The sequence below is a fragment of the Urocitellus parryii genome, chromosome 6 (assembly GCF_045843805.1).
Source record: "Urocitellus parryii isolate mUroPar1 chromosome 6, mUroPar1.hap1, whole genome shotgun sequence".
Classification (NCBI taxonomy): Eukaryota; Metazoa; Chordata; class Mammalia; order Rodentia; family Sciuridae; genus Urocitellus; species Urocitellus parryii.
In genome coordinates, this window is record NC_135536.1 from 175,938,483 (window position 1) to 175,956,893 (window position 18,411).

Here is an 18,411-nt window from a genome sequence, read left to right on the forward strand (position 1 = left end):
ACAGTGTTGAAAAGTTCTAGCCAGGCACAGTAGCATGTGCCTGCGATCCCAGCACTTCAGGAGGCCGAGGCAGAAGAATGGCAAGTTCAAGGCCAGCCTTAGCAACTGAGCAAGATCCTGTCTCAAAGTAAAAAAATTTTAAAAAATTTTGGCCACTGTAGCTTAGGGGCAAAACTCCCCTGGAGTTCAGTCCCCGGTACCAAAAAAAAAAAAAAAAAAAAAAAAATCTGAAGATGTGATGAGATTATTCCCCTTGCAGTTTCAGCTCTTGGAGAATTACAGCAACCCTCTCTTTGGTGCTAGACTGTCTGATACTCACACATACCTGCTCTTCTCAGGCTGGGGAGGAGAGGCTGCTTCAGATTCCAACCGTGGCAGGGACGACTTCTTTCCAGACCATGTTCCTGCTGCCTTTAGGGATTTGGAGTCACTCATTCTTTCCTGGTGGCCGAGCTGTGCTTTGTGGACCGTTTAGCAGCATCTTTGACTTCGTTGTTGTCTTTTTTTTTTTTTTTTGGTACCAGGGATTTAAACCAGGGGCACTTAACCACTGACCTCATCCCCAGCCCTTTTTATTTTTTATTTATTTTTTTGATACAGGGTCTCATTAAGTTGCTTAGGGCCTCACTAAGTTGCTGAGGCTAGCCTTGTTCTTGTGATCCTCCTGCCTCAGCCTCCTGAGCTGCTGGGCTCACTGGCTTGCAGGTACCAGCATGCCTGGCAGCAGGCTTGATTTCTTTTCTTTTTTTTTTTTTTAAAGAGAGAGAGAGAGAGAGAAATTTTTTAATATTTATTTTTTAGTTCTCGGCGGACACAACATCTTTGTTTGTATGTGGTGCTGAGGATGAACCCGGGCTGCACGCATGCCAGGCGAGCGCGCTACCGCTTGAGCCACATCCTCAGCCCAGCAAGCTTGATTTCTAACCATTAGATGCCAGTGACTGCCCACCCCACAGCTCTGACAGCCAAAAATATCTCCATACATTGCCAGGTCTCTTCTGGAGGGCAAGGTCGACCTCTGTTGAGTACGACCGGTCTCTGCTGCTGTTCTCCAGTAGATTTTTCTGTGGTGATGTAAATGCCAACTAGTGCTGTCCACTGTGGGTAGCTCCTGGCCATATGTGGCTGTTGGATTCTTGCAGTGTGTCTAGCACAGCTGAGAAACTGAACTGAAAAAATTTTATTTTAACGAATTTAAATGTAAATAGCTTTATGTGACTGGTATCCATCTTATTGAACAGTGCACCTCTGGATATTGACATTATTTTAGAATTATTGCAATTTTGATTACTTGGTATTTATGACGAGTAGTTTTTCATATCCAATAACAATAGGACTCTTCATTTCAGAATTGCTGTAATTTTTTAAAAAGTGAGTTGATTTGGGGCTGGGGTCCTAGCTCAGTGGCAGAGCGCTTGCCTAGCATGTGTGAGACACTGGGTTCAATTCTCAGCACCACATATAAATAAATGAAGGTCCATTGAAAACTAAAAAAAAAAAAAATGAATTGACTTGATAAAAAGTGTCTTTTTCTTTCTTTCTTTTTTTTTTTTTTTTTTTTTTTTTTTGGTGCTGGCAATTGAACTCAGTGGTGCTAACCACTGAACCAGGTCCCAAGCCCTTTTTTGTACTTTATTCAGAGACAGGGTCTCACTGAGTTAGAACCTTGCTAAGTTGCTGAGGTTGGCTTTGAACTCGTGATCCTCCTGCCTCAGCCTCTGGAGCCGCTGGGTTTCAGGCATGTGCCACCACGCCCAACTTGATAAAAAAGAGGAAGAGGTGTTGTGCTTTGGCAGCTATGATGTTTTCTTCAAATAACAGAAGTTCCCAATGAATGGGCTGGAGCAATAAGAAACGTTTGCTCTCATGGTATTAGATATTAGATAGCCTTGGAGCAGGTCAGCTCTAGCGTTGTTGATTCAGCAGCTCAGTAACAGGATACAGAGCTCAGGGTCTTTCCACCCCTCGTCTGCCTTCCTCAGCCAGAGGATGTACCCACAGGGGGTCAGAGTGGCCACATCATCTGGGCCTGCTCCGTGGGCCTTCCTGTGGCTGGGAGCTCCTGGGCGGAGGCCGGGTCCCCATTCCTACACACAGGAGCTAACCGGCCTTCTTTCCCCAGCCACACCGGTGAGAAGCCCTTCCAGTGCATTGCATGTGGCCGTGCCTTCGCTCAGAAGTCCAACGTCAAGAAACACATGCAGACCCATAAGGTGTGGCCTCCAGGGCGCAGTGGTGGCACTGTTTCTCGCAACTCTGTGACTGTCCAAGTCATGGCCTTAGACCCCAGCAGGCAAGAGGAAGAGGAGAATGCAGGTGGGTGGATGTGAGGAAAGCCACTCTCCCAGTTCATCCCTCCTGCAGCTTTTTTAGGTTTCTGTTGCCAACTGTGTGACCTTGAGCAAACTTCCTGACCTCTCTGGGCTTCAGTCTGCTTTATAAAAGAGGGCATAGGATGAAAGGAAAGATGACAGATGCACATATGTGAGGCATCACCTTAGCACTGTACCCCAGGCAGACATCCCTAATTAACTACCTGTCTATTTTTTCATTGAGCCTGAATCCCACCTCACAATTCATTTTGAGTGTATTGTTCCAGGCAGTGACTCCAGTTGATTAGGAGTTGAAACCTGGGGACAGTTGGTCTCCAGAGCTCTGTGTATGTTATTGGGTTCTCATTCATTGAAGCTGTCACTTGTTCCAGAGCTAATGCTTCTGTCCCTAGTGTTGATTTATTTCTTTTGTGCAGAGGGACTGGGGACTCACTAGGGTTGGAGTGATGCTGTCTAACAGAAGTATAACGTGAGCACCACATAGGGTTAAAGCTTCTCTAGTAGCTACATTAAAATCACTTTAGAAAACACAAAATTAATTTTAATCATATACTTTATTTAGTCCAATATATTATTATTTTAATATGTAACAAAGAAATTATTGAGGTGTGATTTTTTTTAAATTTTGTTTTGTTTTCTTTTTGAGGGGCTGAGAATTGAACTCGGAGCCTTATGCTCTCTGGGCAAGTGCTCTACCACCTAGCTGTGCTCTCAGCCATATTGAAATGCTTTATATGCTTCTTATACTAAATTTTTGAAATCCAATATGTATTTACTTTTTAAAAAAAATTTTACTGCTGGGCGTGGTGGTGCATGTCTGTTATCCCAGTGGCTCGGAGGCTGAAGCAGGAGGATCACAAGTTCAAAGTCAGCCTCAGCAACTTAGAAAGGTCCTAAGCAATTCAGTGAGACCCTGTCTCTAAATAAAGTATAAAAAGGCCTGGGGATGGGGCTCAGTGGTTAAACAACCCTGGGTTCAATCCCTGCTGCAAAAAAAAAAAAAAAATTGGTACTTTATAATCATACATGATAGTGGGATTCATTATGCCATGTTTATAAATACACATAATAAAATTTGCTCAGTCTCCATAGCCGTGTGTATTTACATAGACAGCACATGTGGATTTGGACTGGCCACACTTCAAGTTCTCAGTTGTCATGTGTGACTCACAGTCACTGTGTTGGATAGTGGAGAGTAGAGCCAAAGTCCTTTCCACATAGCACCGAGGGTGAGCAATGCCAACCACATGACAGCTGCTGAACGGGGACTTTTGCTGGGTGACAGTGTGTGGCCACTTTTGCCTGATTGGCCATCGGGGCTTCCTGTTGGAACATGCCCTGAGTTCTATGAGCTCCGTAGAGAAGGAACCCTTCCCCCAGTGCTTTTGCAACCCCGACAGTGCCTAGCACCAAAGGTTCCACCACTGAGCAAATTTTTATGGAGCCTACTGTGCATCAGGTCACACAGAGATGAGGTCAGAGGTGCGGGGGAGTGAGGAGCAGTCTAGTGAAGAAAGTCAATGAAGCAATGATTGTAATGGGAACAAGGGCCTGGAGAGGCAGGAGTGAGCGAGGAGCGTGTGCAGGGTGTTCAGAGAGCACAGAGACGTGGGCGGTATCCCAGGTGAAGGCCAGGAGGGGAGGCCAAGGCCAGGAGGGTCACCTGAGGCCTTGCTTGTGTGCCCCTGGCCTGGCTGTGCTGGTGCACACCCGCTGGCTGTGACTGTGGACCTGAGGACATGTGCCACACCAGGCGCATGGCAGTTGGCAGGGGAAACCCGGAGGAGTGTGCAGTAGGTGTTCTGAGTCCCACCTGAATGTGTGGCTCCTGGTCGTGACTTCCTCCCCTGGTTTCCTCCACAGGGCTGGGCCAGAGCCTGTCGAGCGCACCCCCGCAGCCCCAGGCCTTGCCCGCTGCTGGTGAGGCGGAGGGGGACAAGCTGGGGCCCGGGCAGGTAGTCCTCATCGACAGCTCCTACCTGTGCCAGTTCTGCCCCAGCACGTTCAGCACCTATTTCCAGCTCAAGTCCCACATGACGCAGCACAAGAACCAGCAGGTAGGCCTGTGGCGGGCGGCAGTGGCCACGGCCGTCATCAGGAGCCTTGGCCAGTGCTGGGGTCTCTTGAATGCTGCCCTGAAGAGACAGGATGCAGTCACAATGTTTTCTGCAGCTTGGTCCCATCCCCCCTCTTTCCTTAGGGGAGATTCTTAGCTGGGTGTTGGTGGAGTAAGTCCGGTCACCCTAGGGCAAATCACAGAGACCTTAAACAGTTGAGAAGTCTGTCATCTGTGGCACAAGAGGCCTGAGATAGGATGACAGGTGACTCAATTTCCTCCTCTGGTGGCCACCATTGTCCTCTGCCGTGGCTCTCCTTGCCTTGCTGGGTGGTGGCCACTCTTCCTAGGCAGCAGTTCAATCATATTATTTGGGAACAATGAAAACCTTTTTTTTTCTTTCATTGAATTTTACTTATTTTTTGCTGTGCTGGGGATTGAACTCAGGGCCTCGGGCTTGCTAGGCAAGCAGTCTGCCACTGAGCTATGTCCCCAACCATGGAAACCTTGAGAGCAGCAAGGAAACCTTTCCTAGAGGCATTCTGTAGATCTCTGATTGTCCAGAGCCAGTGCCTGTGCTCTGTCATTGAGAAATGTGTTACTATGCCGCAAATAAGAGGAAATTGGATTAATATTAAGAGTTTAATTTCCCTCACATCAGAAGCCCATGCATAGGTAGCGCTGGGCTTACATAGTAGTTCAGACATGGCATCATGGACCAGGATTCTTCCAGCTCCTAGCTTTCTTCTCTTCTACCTTAGCTGGAAGCATGCATTCTCAAGGTGACAGAATAGCTACTATATCTCTGTTCATCACATCTATAGTCCAGTCAGGACAAATGCAAAAGGTAGAGGGGATTTCTCTTAGGAAACTTTTGCCTTTTCATTCTGGGAGGGGTGCCATCCTAAAAGACTGCTGCCTACATATTATTGTCAAAAAGGAGTCACAAGGCTAACACTAGATTCAAGGAAGCCAGGGGAATCCAGTGTTTGAAGTAGGTATGTTGTTACCCTGAGTAAATCGGGGTTCATTTTGTTGGGAAGAAAGAGTGTGTGATATTGTGTGGGCACCCCAGGATATATGTACTACTTATCAAAGTATAGTTTTCAAAATGCTAGAAACCTACCTCTTCTACAGATGAAACCCTGGACATAAGTCAGAATTTTACTTATTAAAGTCGGTTCAAAAGAACATCCATATACAAGCTGGGCACGGTGGCCCACGCTGTGATCTCAGTTCCCCGGACGCTGAGACGAGAGGATCATAGTTCAAGGCCAGCCTGGGCAACTTAGCAAGACCCTGTCTCAAAAAATAAAAAGGGCCACAGGTGTAACTCGGTGGTAGAGCAGCTGGGTTCAGCCCTCAATGCTGCAAAATCAATCAAATCAAATCAAGTAAAACCAAGCAAAGCAAACCAGGGCTCCGGCAGTAGGGAGCGGGGCAACGAGGTCAGGTGCCCACCAGCAGTGCCCCAGGCTGGTGTCACACATTCCTACCGCCCCCACCCCCAGCCGCCTCCCCTCATTCCCGAGTCTCCCCTCAAGGTGTACAAGTGTGTGGTCAAAAGCTGCGCCCAGACGTTCCCCAAGCTTGACGCGTTTCTGGAACACATCAAGAGCCACCAGGAGGAGCTCAGCTACCGCTGCCACCTCTGTGGCAAGGACTTCCCCTCGCTGTACGACCTGGGCGTGCACCAGTACTCCCACAGCCTCCTGCCGCAGCACAGCCCCAAGAAGGACAGTGCCGTCTACAAGTAGGTGCCTCCACCTGCCCTCCCAGTGCACAGGGCGGGGAGGGGGGCCTGTGGCCCTTGTGAAACACCTCAGGGGGAAGTGAGGCTCAGCCTCTGTCCAGCCTGGCCGGGCGGGTTTGCATGTTGGCACAGCTGGAAGCCGGTGCTGCCCTGCTCACATGGCTTCCGACTTGGTGGACATTCGCTAGAGACAAAGACACCTTGAAAAAGACACCTTGAAAAAGGGAGCCTCGCGGGGCGGGGCTCAGTGGCAGAGCGCTGGCCAGCGTGTGCGAGACACTGGGTTCCATCCTCAGCACCACATGTAAAGAAATAAAATGAAGTCCGCTGACAGCTAGAAAAAATATATTTAAAAAAAGGAAACTAATATCTCCTCTTTTGTAATAGGAAAAAGGTTTGATTGTTTTTTCTTTTTTCTTTTTTTTAAATTTATGTATCACAGTGGAATGCATTACAATTCTTCTTACACATATAGAGCACAATTTTTCATATCTCTGGTTTTTTATGCATAGTACACACACACCAATTTGTGTCTTTGTATGTGGTGCTGAGGATCGAACCTGGGCCGCACGCATGCCAGGCGAGCGCGCTACTGCTTGAGCCACATCCCTAGCCCCTTGATTGTTTTTTCTAAACTAAAAAATTCGAACAAGCACATGTTGGAAAGCAAAAATCCTAAATATAAGATTTATTGGTTTAATGATCTGTTAAATGTGGGTTAAAGTTGGAGCTGGGTGCTGATTCTTGGGATGGATAAGGAGTGAACCTCATGTAGGTGGACATGGGTGACTTTTCAGATCCCCTTCCCATCACTTGAGTCTTCCTTTGAGTCATTAAGAAGGTCCCTGGGGCAGGAGTGATGCAGGCCCCCCGGGGGCCTCATGCTCATCCTTAGATCCTCAGGTAGTTCTCCTTGGGGTGTTGGCCCTGTGGTGGTCTTTTGGAGGGCTCCCCGGCTGCTGTCCAGGCCCTCTGTCAGGCGCTCCCCTCTAGCGGGCGTTTTCTGCAGACACCCACTTCCCACCTTTCCCCATCCTGGGCTTTGGCCCTGCAGGTGTTCCTCTGTACATTTACCTGTAAACCTGAACCCGGGAATCTAGAGGGATGTCTGTCTGGAGGCCATTTGTACATTTCTTTGTACAAACTTGTACCTCTAGAGACTTGGTTGGTGACTTCCATTGGCCCTGGAACTCCTGGGTGAGGCTTCTGAGATTTAAAAATAAATAAACACAGGCCTTGAGGTTAGAAAGCACGCATTGCTCAGGGAGAAACACTTTCACTGTGATAAAAGGCTGACCTGTTAGTCCCAAAGTTTGGTCAAGGAGCAGATGGCCATCGGCAAAACCCAAGGGTGGAATGGTGTCATGGGTAATGTAGGGCTCTGGAGCCACTACCTGTGTTAGGATCCCATTAACTGCAAGCCTTATGGACGAGTGCAAAGCACTCAGCTACCGAGGGCCTCAGTTTCCTCATCTTTTAGATGGGGATCATGATAGTGCCTACCGTGTTGGACCCTTTGTGATCTAGAAAGACAGGCATGAGGCATGTGGACATGGTGCCTGGAGCATCGTGGGTCTCAGTGAAGTTAGTTGCTACAGTTATTGGATTACTTCAGTGTAGGTTTGGCTGTATACAATAGAGACCCAGAGTAATGGTAACTGAAACAGGTGAGAATTTCTCTAATATTGGAGCAGGGGTGGCGGCTTCACATTTTCAGAGGTCCAGGCCTGTCAGAGCCTGTGGTTGCTCTGTTCCTTGGGAGTCATGTAGCCTTGGCCTGCCTGTGAGTACCTCCCCAGAGCTCTGAAGTGAATCTTATATCTGCTGCTGTATTTATGCTATATGTATTTTGCATTTTTAATTTTTTAAAAATTCTTTTTAGTTATACATGAGAGTAGAATGTGTTTTGACATATCAGACGTGGATATAACTTCCCATTCTTGTGATTGTACATGATGTGGAGTTACGCTGGTCATGTATTCATATAAGAACATAGGAAAGTTATGTCTGATTCATTCTACTGTTTTTCCTATCCCCACATCCCTTCCCCCATTACTTCCCTCTGCCTAATCTAAGGTGACTCTACTCTTCCCAAATTGTGAAGTAGCATCCGCATATTACAGAAAACATTCAGTGAGATTCAGTTTTTTGGGGATTGGCTTATTTCACTTAGCATGATATTCTCCAGCTCCAACCATTTACTAGCAAACGCCAGACTTTCACTCCTCTTTTAAGCTGAGTAGTATTCCATTGAGTATATATACCACATTTTCTTTATCTACTCATCTATTGAGGGACACCTAGGTTGGTTCCATAGTCTAACTATTGTGAATTGAGCTGCTATAAACATTGATGTGGCTGCTGGTTTTAAGTCCTTTGGATATAAACCAAGGAGTGGGATAGCTGAGTCCATATTGCTTTCCATAGTGGTTGTACCAATTTCCAGTCCCACCAGCAATGTATGAGTGTACCTTTTCCCCATTTATTTTTTATTTTACTTCTTGCATTTTAGGAGTCTTGATGAGGAATTCGGTTCCTAAGCTGACATGGAGATTTGGGCCTACTTTTTCTTCTAGTCGGTGCAGGGTCTCTGGTCTAATGCCTAGGTCCTTGATCCACTTGAGTTGAGTTTTGTGCAGAGTGAGAGATAGGGGTCTGATTTCAGTTTGCTATGTATGGATTTCCAGTTTTCCCAACACCATTTGTTGAAGATGCTGTTTTTTCTCCAATGTATGTTTATGGCACCTTTGTCTAGTATGAGATAACTGTATTTATGTGGGTTTATCTCTGTGTCTTCTATTTTGTACCATTGGTTTTCATGTCTGTTTTGGTGCTGATACCATGCTGTGTTTGTTACTACAGCTCTGTAGTATAATTTAAGCTCTGATGTTGTAATGCCCCCTGCCTCACTTTTATTGCTGAAGATTATATTTTTTATTTTTTTGGGGGGGATGCACTGGGAATAGAACCTAGGGCCTTGTGCATGCTAGGTGGATGCTCTACCTATGAGCTGCTTTCCCAGCCTTATATTTTTATTTTAAATATAAAGAGTATCACCAGGTGTGATGGTGCATGCTTATAATCCCAATGAGAGAGGCTGAGGCAGGCAGATCATAAGTTCAAGGCCAGCCTCAGCAACTTAGTAAGACCCTGCCTCAAATGAGAAATAAAATAAGAAGATCTGGGGATGTAGCTCAGTGGTAAAGTGTGACTGATTTAAAAAAAAAAAAAAATATATATATATATATATGTATATGTATATGTATATGTCTATATATGTAGACACACACATACACACATGCATGTTACATTATATGAAATTTATACGCATATGTAAGTTACATATATATGTAATTGATTTTTTCCTTCCTGATTGCAGAAGTCATCCATGTTTAATACCGAGAAAAAGGATTTGGGTGAGGGCAGAACTGGGGATTTAACTCAAGGGTATTGTACCTTTAAGCTTCATTCCCAGCCCTACCCCACCTCCCCCTGGAGATTGAACCCAGGGCCTTGTGCATGTGAGGCAAGCACTCTACCAACTGAGTTATGTCCCCAGCCCTCCCAGCCCTTTTTTAAAATTTTATTTTGAAATAGGGTCTCACCAAGTTGCCCAGGCTGACCTTGAACTTGTGATCCTCTGCCTCATTCTCTTGAGTTGCTGGGATTACAAGCGAGTGCCATCATGCCTGCCTGAGAAAGGATTTTTAAAAACCTTACACAGGAGAAAACTCACAATGCCCTATCATCCAAAGATAACCACTGTTAATCTCTTGGTGTATGTATTTTGGTATATATCTGTAATGTATACGATTATAGATATAGATACAGATATAAATATCATATATATACATTGAGTCTGGTAATCCTAAACATGGTCATAGGATTTGGTGAAAGTTCATCACACCATCTTTCTATTGTGCAGCTTATGACAAATGGACTGAAACTTAGAGGGATTCCTCTGTTCCTCTGTACCTATAGTGTTGTTATTTTTAAAAATATGTATTTTAACAAGGTATGGTGGTAAATACCTGTAGTCCCAGCTACTCAGGAGGCTGAGGCAGGAAAATCACAAGTTCAAGTCCAGCTGGGCAGCACAGAAAGACTCTGTATCTTACACACACACAGAAACACAAACACACGTGCACACGCTTATATATGTAGTATATATTTTATTTTTGATTAACATATTGTACACATAAATGGTGTTTAGTGTGATATTTTAACACATGCATGTAGTGTTCACTAATCAATTCCAGCCTCCCTTATCCACTCTTCTCTTGTGTTATCACTTCAACCTTTAAACTATAAAACTTAAAACTGTAATATAAACAGACATCTCTACTTTTCAGCATAAGCAGATCTGCCTCATTCTTTTAGACAGCTACTGAGTATTCCATTGCACATGGATGTGCTATAACTTATTTAAACCATCCCTCATTCCTAGATAATTGGTTATCTCCAGTTGTCATTATTATAAACAGTACTACAGGGAATAACTTTGGACACACATCTTTACTCATTTGTAAGTTCCTAGAAACAATATTGCAAGTCAGAGACCCATGGGGGTTCTAAAAAAAGATTAATTGCCCCCTTCAAAAAATAATTGTTATGTGCAAATAGTACAATATTTAAAAACCATAAATGGGCACAGAGTGAGTAGGAATTCCTCATCTACCCTGACCCACTTCTCCACATTGTAACAGGAACTTAGAGAAGCTGCTTTTGCTAACAGCAGTGATTCTTCATTTAGGCCTTCAGGTGCCCAATGGGGAACTAAAAGCATGATAAAACCTGGCTTCTCTGCCTTCATTTGTATCTGTCTCCTTTATCACCTTAAACTTTGTGACCTGCTGAGCTCTGCATTAGGCATGTTGATTCTTTAAGGAGTGTTCATTTAAAAGCTGGCAATATAAGGTTTATTAGCCCTAAATTACCTAAACCGTCTTGTCTCCCTTCAAGTCTGAGGAAAGATCTGTAGGGACATTTGAATTTCATCCTGTTTCAGAACCTTAGAGTGGTGCCTAGAAGTCTCCAGCCTTGGGCTAGGGATATAGCTGTTGATAGAGTGCTTGCTTTTCATGCACAAGGCCCTGGATTCAATCCCCAGCACCATACTCACACACACACAAAAAAAAAAAAAAAAAAAAAAAGAAGAAGAAAAAGAAAAAGAAATCTCCAGTCTCCCCCCACACCTTCCAGAAAGAGTGGAATCTTGCAGACAAATCACCCATGATGAGACTGCCCGCTAAGCAGAAGCACTTGTCTCATAGGAACCGAGTTACCCGCTTTCTAGATCACAGGTCTGATTACTAAACCTTCTGCATACTATGAAGAAAATGGAGATTGACCCCTTGAGTAATAAGGATTTCTCCTGAGCCACCACCTTATAGAACCAGAGTGAGATTCATGATCATCCAGACCACAGTTTGACCAAAGCTGTTTAATTCTGCATATCTCTCATTCCCCTCCCCTGATTCTTCCTCTGTTTAAATCTAGCACTCATGTGAACACCCCAAAGGACTGAGTGCATGGTCTCACTTTGACTTCCCAGTCTGGCCATATTGATTAGTCCTTGTCTGCTTTTTACCATTAACTTCTTAGTTTCATTTTTTTGGGTGAATAGCTAGATTTGGTTTGGTGGAACCCCTGGAGTTAGGCCTCCCGGCCTAGGACTCTTGACAAACATTTTGGTGAGCCAGCCAGGAGACATTTGGGCATCAGCTACTTGCCCCTGGACAGTCTGGCCAAGGGGAAGGAAAGGGCAGTTTTTTGCAGTTACTGAAACTATCTTTGTTTCAGGGATTTCTTTTTTTCCTTCCACTCTGGGCCAGCATTGGCTGCATTTACCATGATTTGGTGAAGTAGAGAAATAAACTTTTAGACCTACAGGCCCTGAACTCTGAGCCCTGGTAAGTTCTCCCTGATGGTGCACGTCAGCCCTCGCCCCTCCTTTTCCTTATTGTTTGGGGTTCCTTTGAACCAGTGTGGGTTCTTTTAACCAATTTGGGCCTCTGCCCTTTGTCTAATAGGGAAGTTTGGATTCTGTAACTTTGTGGTACCACTTAGCAGGGAAGGGACATGAGGTACACAGAGAAACCAGGCTAGTCTGAGGATATCTCTGTTGTGCTTTGCATAATAATAGAAAGTACCGATTTTGTCTCAGTGCCCACTAGAGAGAATTTTTACTGTTTTGTTTGTTTATAGCTATAAACCTATGATTAAGAAAAATAATTTCTTCTGCCTTTTTGAGCTCATGGTTTTTCTGATGGATTCAGTTTTGGGGACTGTAGGAATGGAACTTTAATCAATATGGCCATATCTGAAAGTCAGAGTGAGATCATCAGCTCATCCTGCCTTGGGCTGGGGTGTTCATAGGAATTTGAACTTTTTGTTTTGTCTAAATGGAAATTTGGGGCTCTCTGACTACTGTCCTCCCCCTTCTTTTCTCAAAATCTGGTTATTCAAGGGTTAACCTTCAACTTTAGAGCTGGTATACAAGGGTTAACTCTCAAACCCACTCAGGACTGAGGGAAAACAACTGGATGAAAGAAAGCTTTCTAAAACCCAGCTGCTGTTATGGAAAACTGCTTAGTTCAAGGTTTACATAAAACTTGCAAATAAGAATCTTAAAGTCTATAAAAATATAATATATTTTGGTCATTAAATGTGTTTTCATGCTCTGGGGCTGTGGCTCAGTGGTAGAGCACTTGCCTGATATGCATGAGGCACTAGATTTGATCCTCAGCACCTTATAAAAATAAAATAAAGATATTGTGTCCACCTACAAGTAAAAAAAATACATATTTTTAAAAAATGTGTTAACATAATTTGATGTATCAAAAAGCATTCAAGATTGCTTTCTTCCTGGGTCTTCATTAAAGATTACTAAAAAATATAATTCTAACACTTTGAGCTGTGTTTTAATGAGAAATTATGAAAAGCATGTATTTTATCTTTTTCCCTCCAGTACTGGAGATTGAGCCATGTCGCTCTACCATTGAGTTACATTCTCAGCCCTACTTATTTATTTATTATTTGGAGATAGGGTCTTGCTAAGTTGCTTAGGGCCTCGCTAAGTTGCCCAGGCTGGCCTCAAACTTGCTATCCTCCTGCACCAGCTTCCCAGGTTGCTGGGATTAAGGCGTGCACCACCACGCCCAGCTAGTATTTCATCTTATTGAGAAAAAGGAGTGATTTTTTTACATTCGGAAATTTTGTAAGATTGTTTTGTTTTTAAAGATGGACACAATATCTTTATTTTATTTATTTATTTATTTTTTACGTGGGGCTGAGGATAGAACCCAGTACCTCACAAGTGCGAGACAGGCACTCTACCACTGAGCTATGACCCCAGCCCCTGTAAGATTGTTTAAAAATGCAAACTTAGAAAAAAAGGGCAGAAAAGAATTAGCAAGTAGGAGAAAGACCTAAGAAGGTTATAAGTATGAGAACATATTTTGGAGAATGCTTTTGGTTGAGAAAAGATTTCGAATGGTAAAGTAAGATTTTTGTCCTAAAATAAAATAAAGTAACTGGATTGTTCCAGGATGGGAAAAAGAAAAATGGGACAGAAAACTAAGGATGAAAACAAGTTGTAGAATGTCTAAGCAGGTTGCAGAAGGCTGTGGAGGACAAATATTAGAACATTTATGTGTGATTAAGTTGGCTACAATTTAAAAGATTTTTTTTTTTTTTTGAGATACTAGCAATTGAACCCAGGAGTGTCCTATCACTGAGCTGTGCCCCCAGCCCTTTTTATTTTTTATTTCATGACAGGGTTTTGCTAAGCTTCCCAGCCTGGCCCTAAACTTGTCCTTGCATTCCCCTGCATCAGATTCCCGAGTAGCTGAGGTTATAGGTGTGTGCTTCTGTAACTGGCATAAGTGTCTCTTTTATTTTATTTTTTAAAATATTTTTTAGTTGTTGATGGACCTTTATTTTATTTACTTATTTATATGTGGTGCTGAGAATTGAACCCAGTGCCTTACACGTGTGAGGCAAGTGCTCTACTGAGTCCCTATCTCTTTGTTTTTTTAAATGACCACTTTATAAATCTAGTTAAATAACGAATATTATTTTGGGTTTCTGAGGTGTATTTGGCACCCTGTGTATCTGTGACTGAAGATGCATATTTATCTCAGGATTAAATATGACGTGTTTGAGCTTTGTAAAAATGTCATGCAGAAGTTTGTGGAGTGGGGGCTGTGGGTACAGCTTAGTGTAGAATACTTGCGTAGCATGCATGAAGCCCTGGGTTCAATCCCCAGCACCACAAGAGAAAACAACAACAACAACAAAAAACTTTGTAGAGATAAAGATTTATAGGTTTAATACACGCAAGATAACCAATAAATACTCTTTTAAACCATGTGCATGTATCTGGACCTTAAACATAAATTGAACTTTAAACATATATAATGGTCAATGAAACTTTTAGAATTTTGTTTTCAGTACCATATAGATGAGAAAAATGCCAGCCATTTAAAATCTGGTTTGCGTCTGTTAGCTTCGACTGAATAAGTGTTTAATTACTGTTGTATAGATACACTTGGATACCGAGTCACGGGCACCGTCGCCTCCACGTAGGAGAGGTGTAGAACTATCCTTTGATTTTTGCCAATGCTTTAACCTATGTAGTCCTTGTTGAAAACAGAACCACTTGATTATAGTTATCCCATTGATCCACAGGTTCCAAATTTAACTTCAAAAGTAAAAACTGCCAGGTATAGTAGTACCTGCCTGTAATCTCAGTGACTTGGGAGCCTGAGGCAGGAGAATGGCAAGTTCAAGTCCAGACTCAACCACTTATTGAGACCCTGTCTCCAAATAAATAAAGAAAAAAGGACTGGGGATGTGGCACCTGGCTTCAAGCCCTAGTACCACACACACACAAAGTAAACACTAAGAATATATATAGGACTCCAGTAACAATATCACAGGTAGTAAAATTAAAAAAAAATTTTAGCTTTGTATGCATGAGGCCCTACTGTGAAAAAATAAGTTCTTTTAAAACTTTTTATATTGGCATAATTTCCAACTTCCCAAAGAGTTATAAGACTAGTACAGAGATTCCCATGTCTACCCTTCACCCAATTTCCCAATTGCACACATCATATCTCATTTGTTTTATCACATTTGGAAGCATTTCAGAGTCATTTGAAGATGTGATGTTCTTCCCCCTTTTATCTTCTGTGTGCATTTGCCCCAAACAAGGGAAGTATAGGGCAAACGCCTGTGATCCCTGCAGCTCATGAGGCTGAGACAGGAGGGCCGAGAGTTCAAAGCCAGTCTTAGCAATGGCGAGGCACAAAGCAACTCAGTGAGACCCTGTCTTTAAATAAAATACAGAATATGGCTGGGGGTGTGGCTCAGTGGTCAAGTGCGCCTGAGTTCAATCCCTGGTACCAAAAAAAAAAAAAATCAGTATAATTCTATTAGCTCATCTTCAGGCCTTATTCAAAACTTCCAAATTGTTCTATTAATATCCTTTATAAAAAAGAAAAACACATTTTTTCTGGCCCAGGGTCCAGCCTGGGATCACACCTCACCTTCATTGTCATGCCTCTTTCACCTCCTTGAAGCTGGAACAGTTTCATCCTCTCTTTGCTTTTCATGACCTTGAAGAACTAGACAGTGAACCCAGGGCCTTGGGCACGTGGGTAAGTGCTCTTGTGCTAAGCGACATTTCCAGCCTGACCTTGTGTGTGTGTGTGTATGTGTGTGTGTGTGTGTGTGTGTGTGAGAGAGAGAGAGAGAGAGAGAGAGAGAGAGAGAGAGAGAGAAAACAGGGATTGAGCCAAGGAGTGCTTAACCACTGAGCCACATCCCCAGCCCTTCCTGTTGTTGATCTAGAGATGAGACCTCAATAAGTTGCCCAGTCTGGTCTTGAACTTGTGATCCTCATTCCTTAGCCTTCCAAGTTTTGGGGATTACAGGTGTGTGTCTCTGACCTAGGTTTTGTTTTGGGGGGGTGGGTACCAAGGATTGAACTCAAGGACACTCGACCATTGAGCCACATCCACAGACCTATTTTGTATTTATTTAGAGGCAGAGTCTCACTGAGTTGATTAGCTCCTCACTTTTGCTGAGGTTGGCTTTGAACTCGTGATCCTCCTGCCTCAGCCTCCAGAGCCACTGGGATTACAGGCGTACACCACCGTGCCCAGCCTGACCTTGATATTTTTAGAGTGTCGTCGAGTTGTTTTGTAGAACGCCTTTGTTTGGGTCTGCCTGATTTTACCTTGCTATTATATCCAGGATGTGTACTTTTGGCAGGAACATCACTAGTGACACTGTCCCTCTGCGGTTACCATCTCAGGAGGCATGCAATGGTCATGTGTCCTGTAACCTGTTGTGCTGCCTTGGATGACTTAGTGAAGGAGGTATTTCTGGCATGGAGTTTTGATTTTCATGGCTTTTGCTGATCTCCCCTGACCCCAGACTTGAGGTTTTGTCCTCTCCCCTCACCAGCTTGTTGGGTCTCTGCTCCCCTGGTATCTCCCTCCAGTCCACCCCCTCTCCCTCTCTTGCTGTCTGGAGAACTTTGTGTGTGGTTTCAGAGTGTGGTCTGAGGGGTCCCTAGATCCACCATGGGTACCGCCTTCCTGGGGCTTTCCGTGGGTGGCACTAGTGTAAGGACGACAGGGCTCATGTGTTTGTGTTTTGGCATGATTTGCCTGCTCACCTGTGACATGCCCCACAGGTATCTCATTATATAAGGGTCCATTGGCTGGTGAATGTCTTCGTGGTGGGGAGATGGTCGTCTTATTCCTTCAGAGTGGCTCAGGACCTACAAGTGCTGTTCTGTTTTTCTCCTTGTAGTGCTGAGGATTGAACCCAGGCCTTGCACATGCTAAGCACATGCTAAACACAGGTTCTACCACTGAACACCCAGTCCCTGAATGTGCTGTTCCAAGGGCATATTAGCCACAGGAGCTGCGCTTACCACACTCTGCAGTTTATGAGCCACTCTGCACAGTTGTGTCCTTCGACTCTGTGGCAATCTTAGAATGACCATCAGGCAGAGCCATGTCACAAGTGAGGAAACCTAGAGCATCAGGCAGGAAGGAGCTGGACCTGCGTCCCTTTGTGTGATTCTTGCATATGACAGATTCTCACTGGTGCCCTGAGCAAGCTGTGAATAGGAAAGGTGTAGTTCCATTGTTAGGGACCACGTGTAGTGGAGGAGACCGTTCATAACCAAGCAAGCAAATAAAATAATTCCTAGTAATTAGTGCTAAGGAGAAAATAAGCTGGGTGACATAACAGGGGGTAGACTGTGGGGGGCAACTTGAGACAGAATGGTCAAGGAGTGCTTCTCCAAGGAGGTGACATTTGAACTGGAACAGCAAGTATAAAGGTCCTGAGGCAGGAAGGATCTTGCTGTGTGCAAGGTTCATCAAGGAGGCCAGGGTGCTGGGGCAGAGCGGTTTGGGTGGGGAGTAGGGGAAGAGGTCTGAGGGGTAGGAGTGGGTCAGACCGTAGGGCCTCATAGGCCATGGTGTGCAACAAAGTGCAAGCAACTGGGGGACACTCTCACTTTCATTTTTTAGTTATTTGTTGATTTGTGTGTGTGTGTGTGCAGAGCTGGGGATGGAACCCAGGGCCTAGTGCATGCTAGGCAAGCGCTCCACCACCGAGCTACACAGAGCCCTGATTGATTGATTGATTGATTGTCATGCTAGGGACCGAATGCAAGTGTGCTCTACCACTGAACTATACCCCAACCCTTTTTTTTTTTTTATTTTAAGACAGGTTCTCACTAAGTTGTTGAGGCTGGCCTCAAACTTGCCTCAGTTTCCCAAGTAGCTAGGATTATAAGTGTTTATCACCATGTTGGCTTGATTTTTGTTGTTTTTGTTTTTTATTTTTAACATTTTTTTAGTTGTAGATTGACGTAATACCCTTTATTTTATTTATTTATTTGTATGTGGTGCTGAGGCTCGAGCCCAGTGCCTCACATATGCCAGGCAAGCACTCTGCCACAACCCCAGCCCTTGATTTTTATTTTTAAAGGCTCCCTCTTGCTGCCCTCTGAATGGATGCTCAGGGACAGGATGGGGACAGGAACTTGAACCAGAGGCTACTGTGCATGTCCCAGCAGGTGGTGGCAGCAGCTGGGTGGAGGATGGAGGCAGTGGCAGGAGAGAGGAGTGGATTGTGAATGAGGGAAACTCAGGCCCTTGCCTCCTAACGATGGCCTGGGGCAGCAGGGATGGACCTGCGCCTGCCGGCTGCTCTCACCTCTGTGGCTCCTCCCCACTCAG

General features: G+C 44.3%; 1 protein-coding gene across 3 annotated transcripts in view; it reads left to right on the top strand.

The window, feature by feature from the left end:
- Znf341 (zinc finger protein 341) overlaps positions 1-18,411 on the top strand; it is a 43,957-nt gene that overhangs the window by 16,978 nt on the left and 8,568 nt on the right. For all 3 annotated transcript variants that reach the window (XM_026383222.2, XM_077799708.1, XM_026383223.2), the window contains 3 exons: positions 2,123-2,316; positions 4,197-4,390; positions 5,934-6,142. In XM_026383222.2, the coding sequence (XP_026239007.2) occupies positions 2,123-2,316; positions 4,197-4,390; positions 5,934-6,142 (597 nt within the window). The remainder of the gene's footprint in view (positions 1-2,122; positions 2,317-4,196; positions 4,391-5,933; positions 6,143-18,411) is intronic.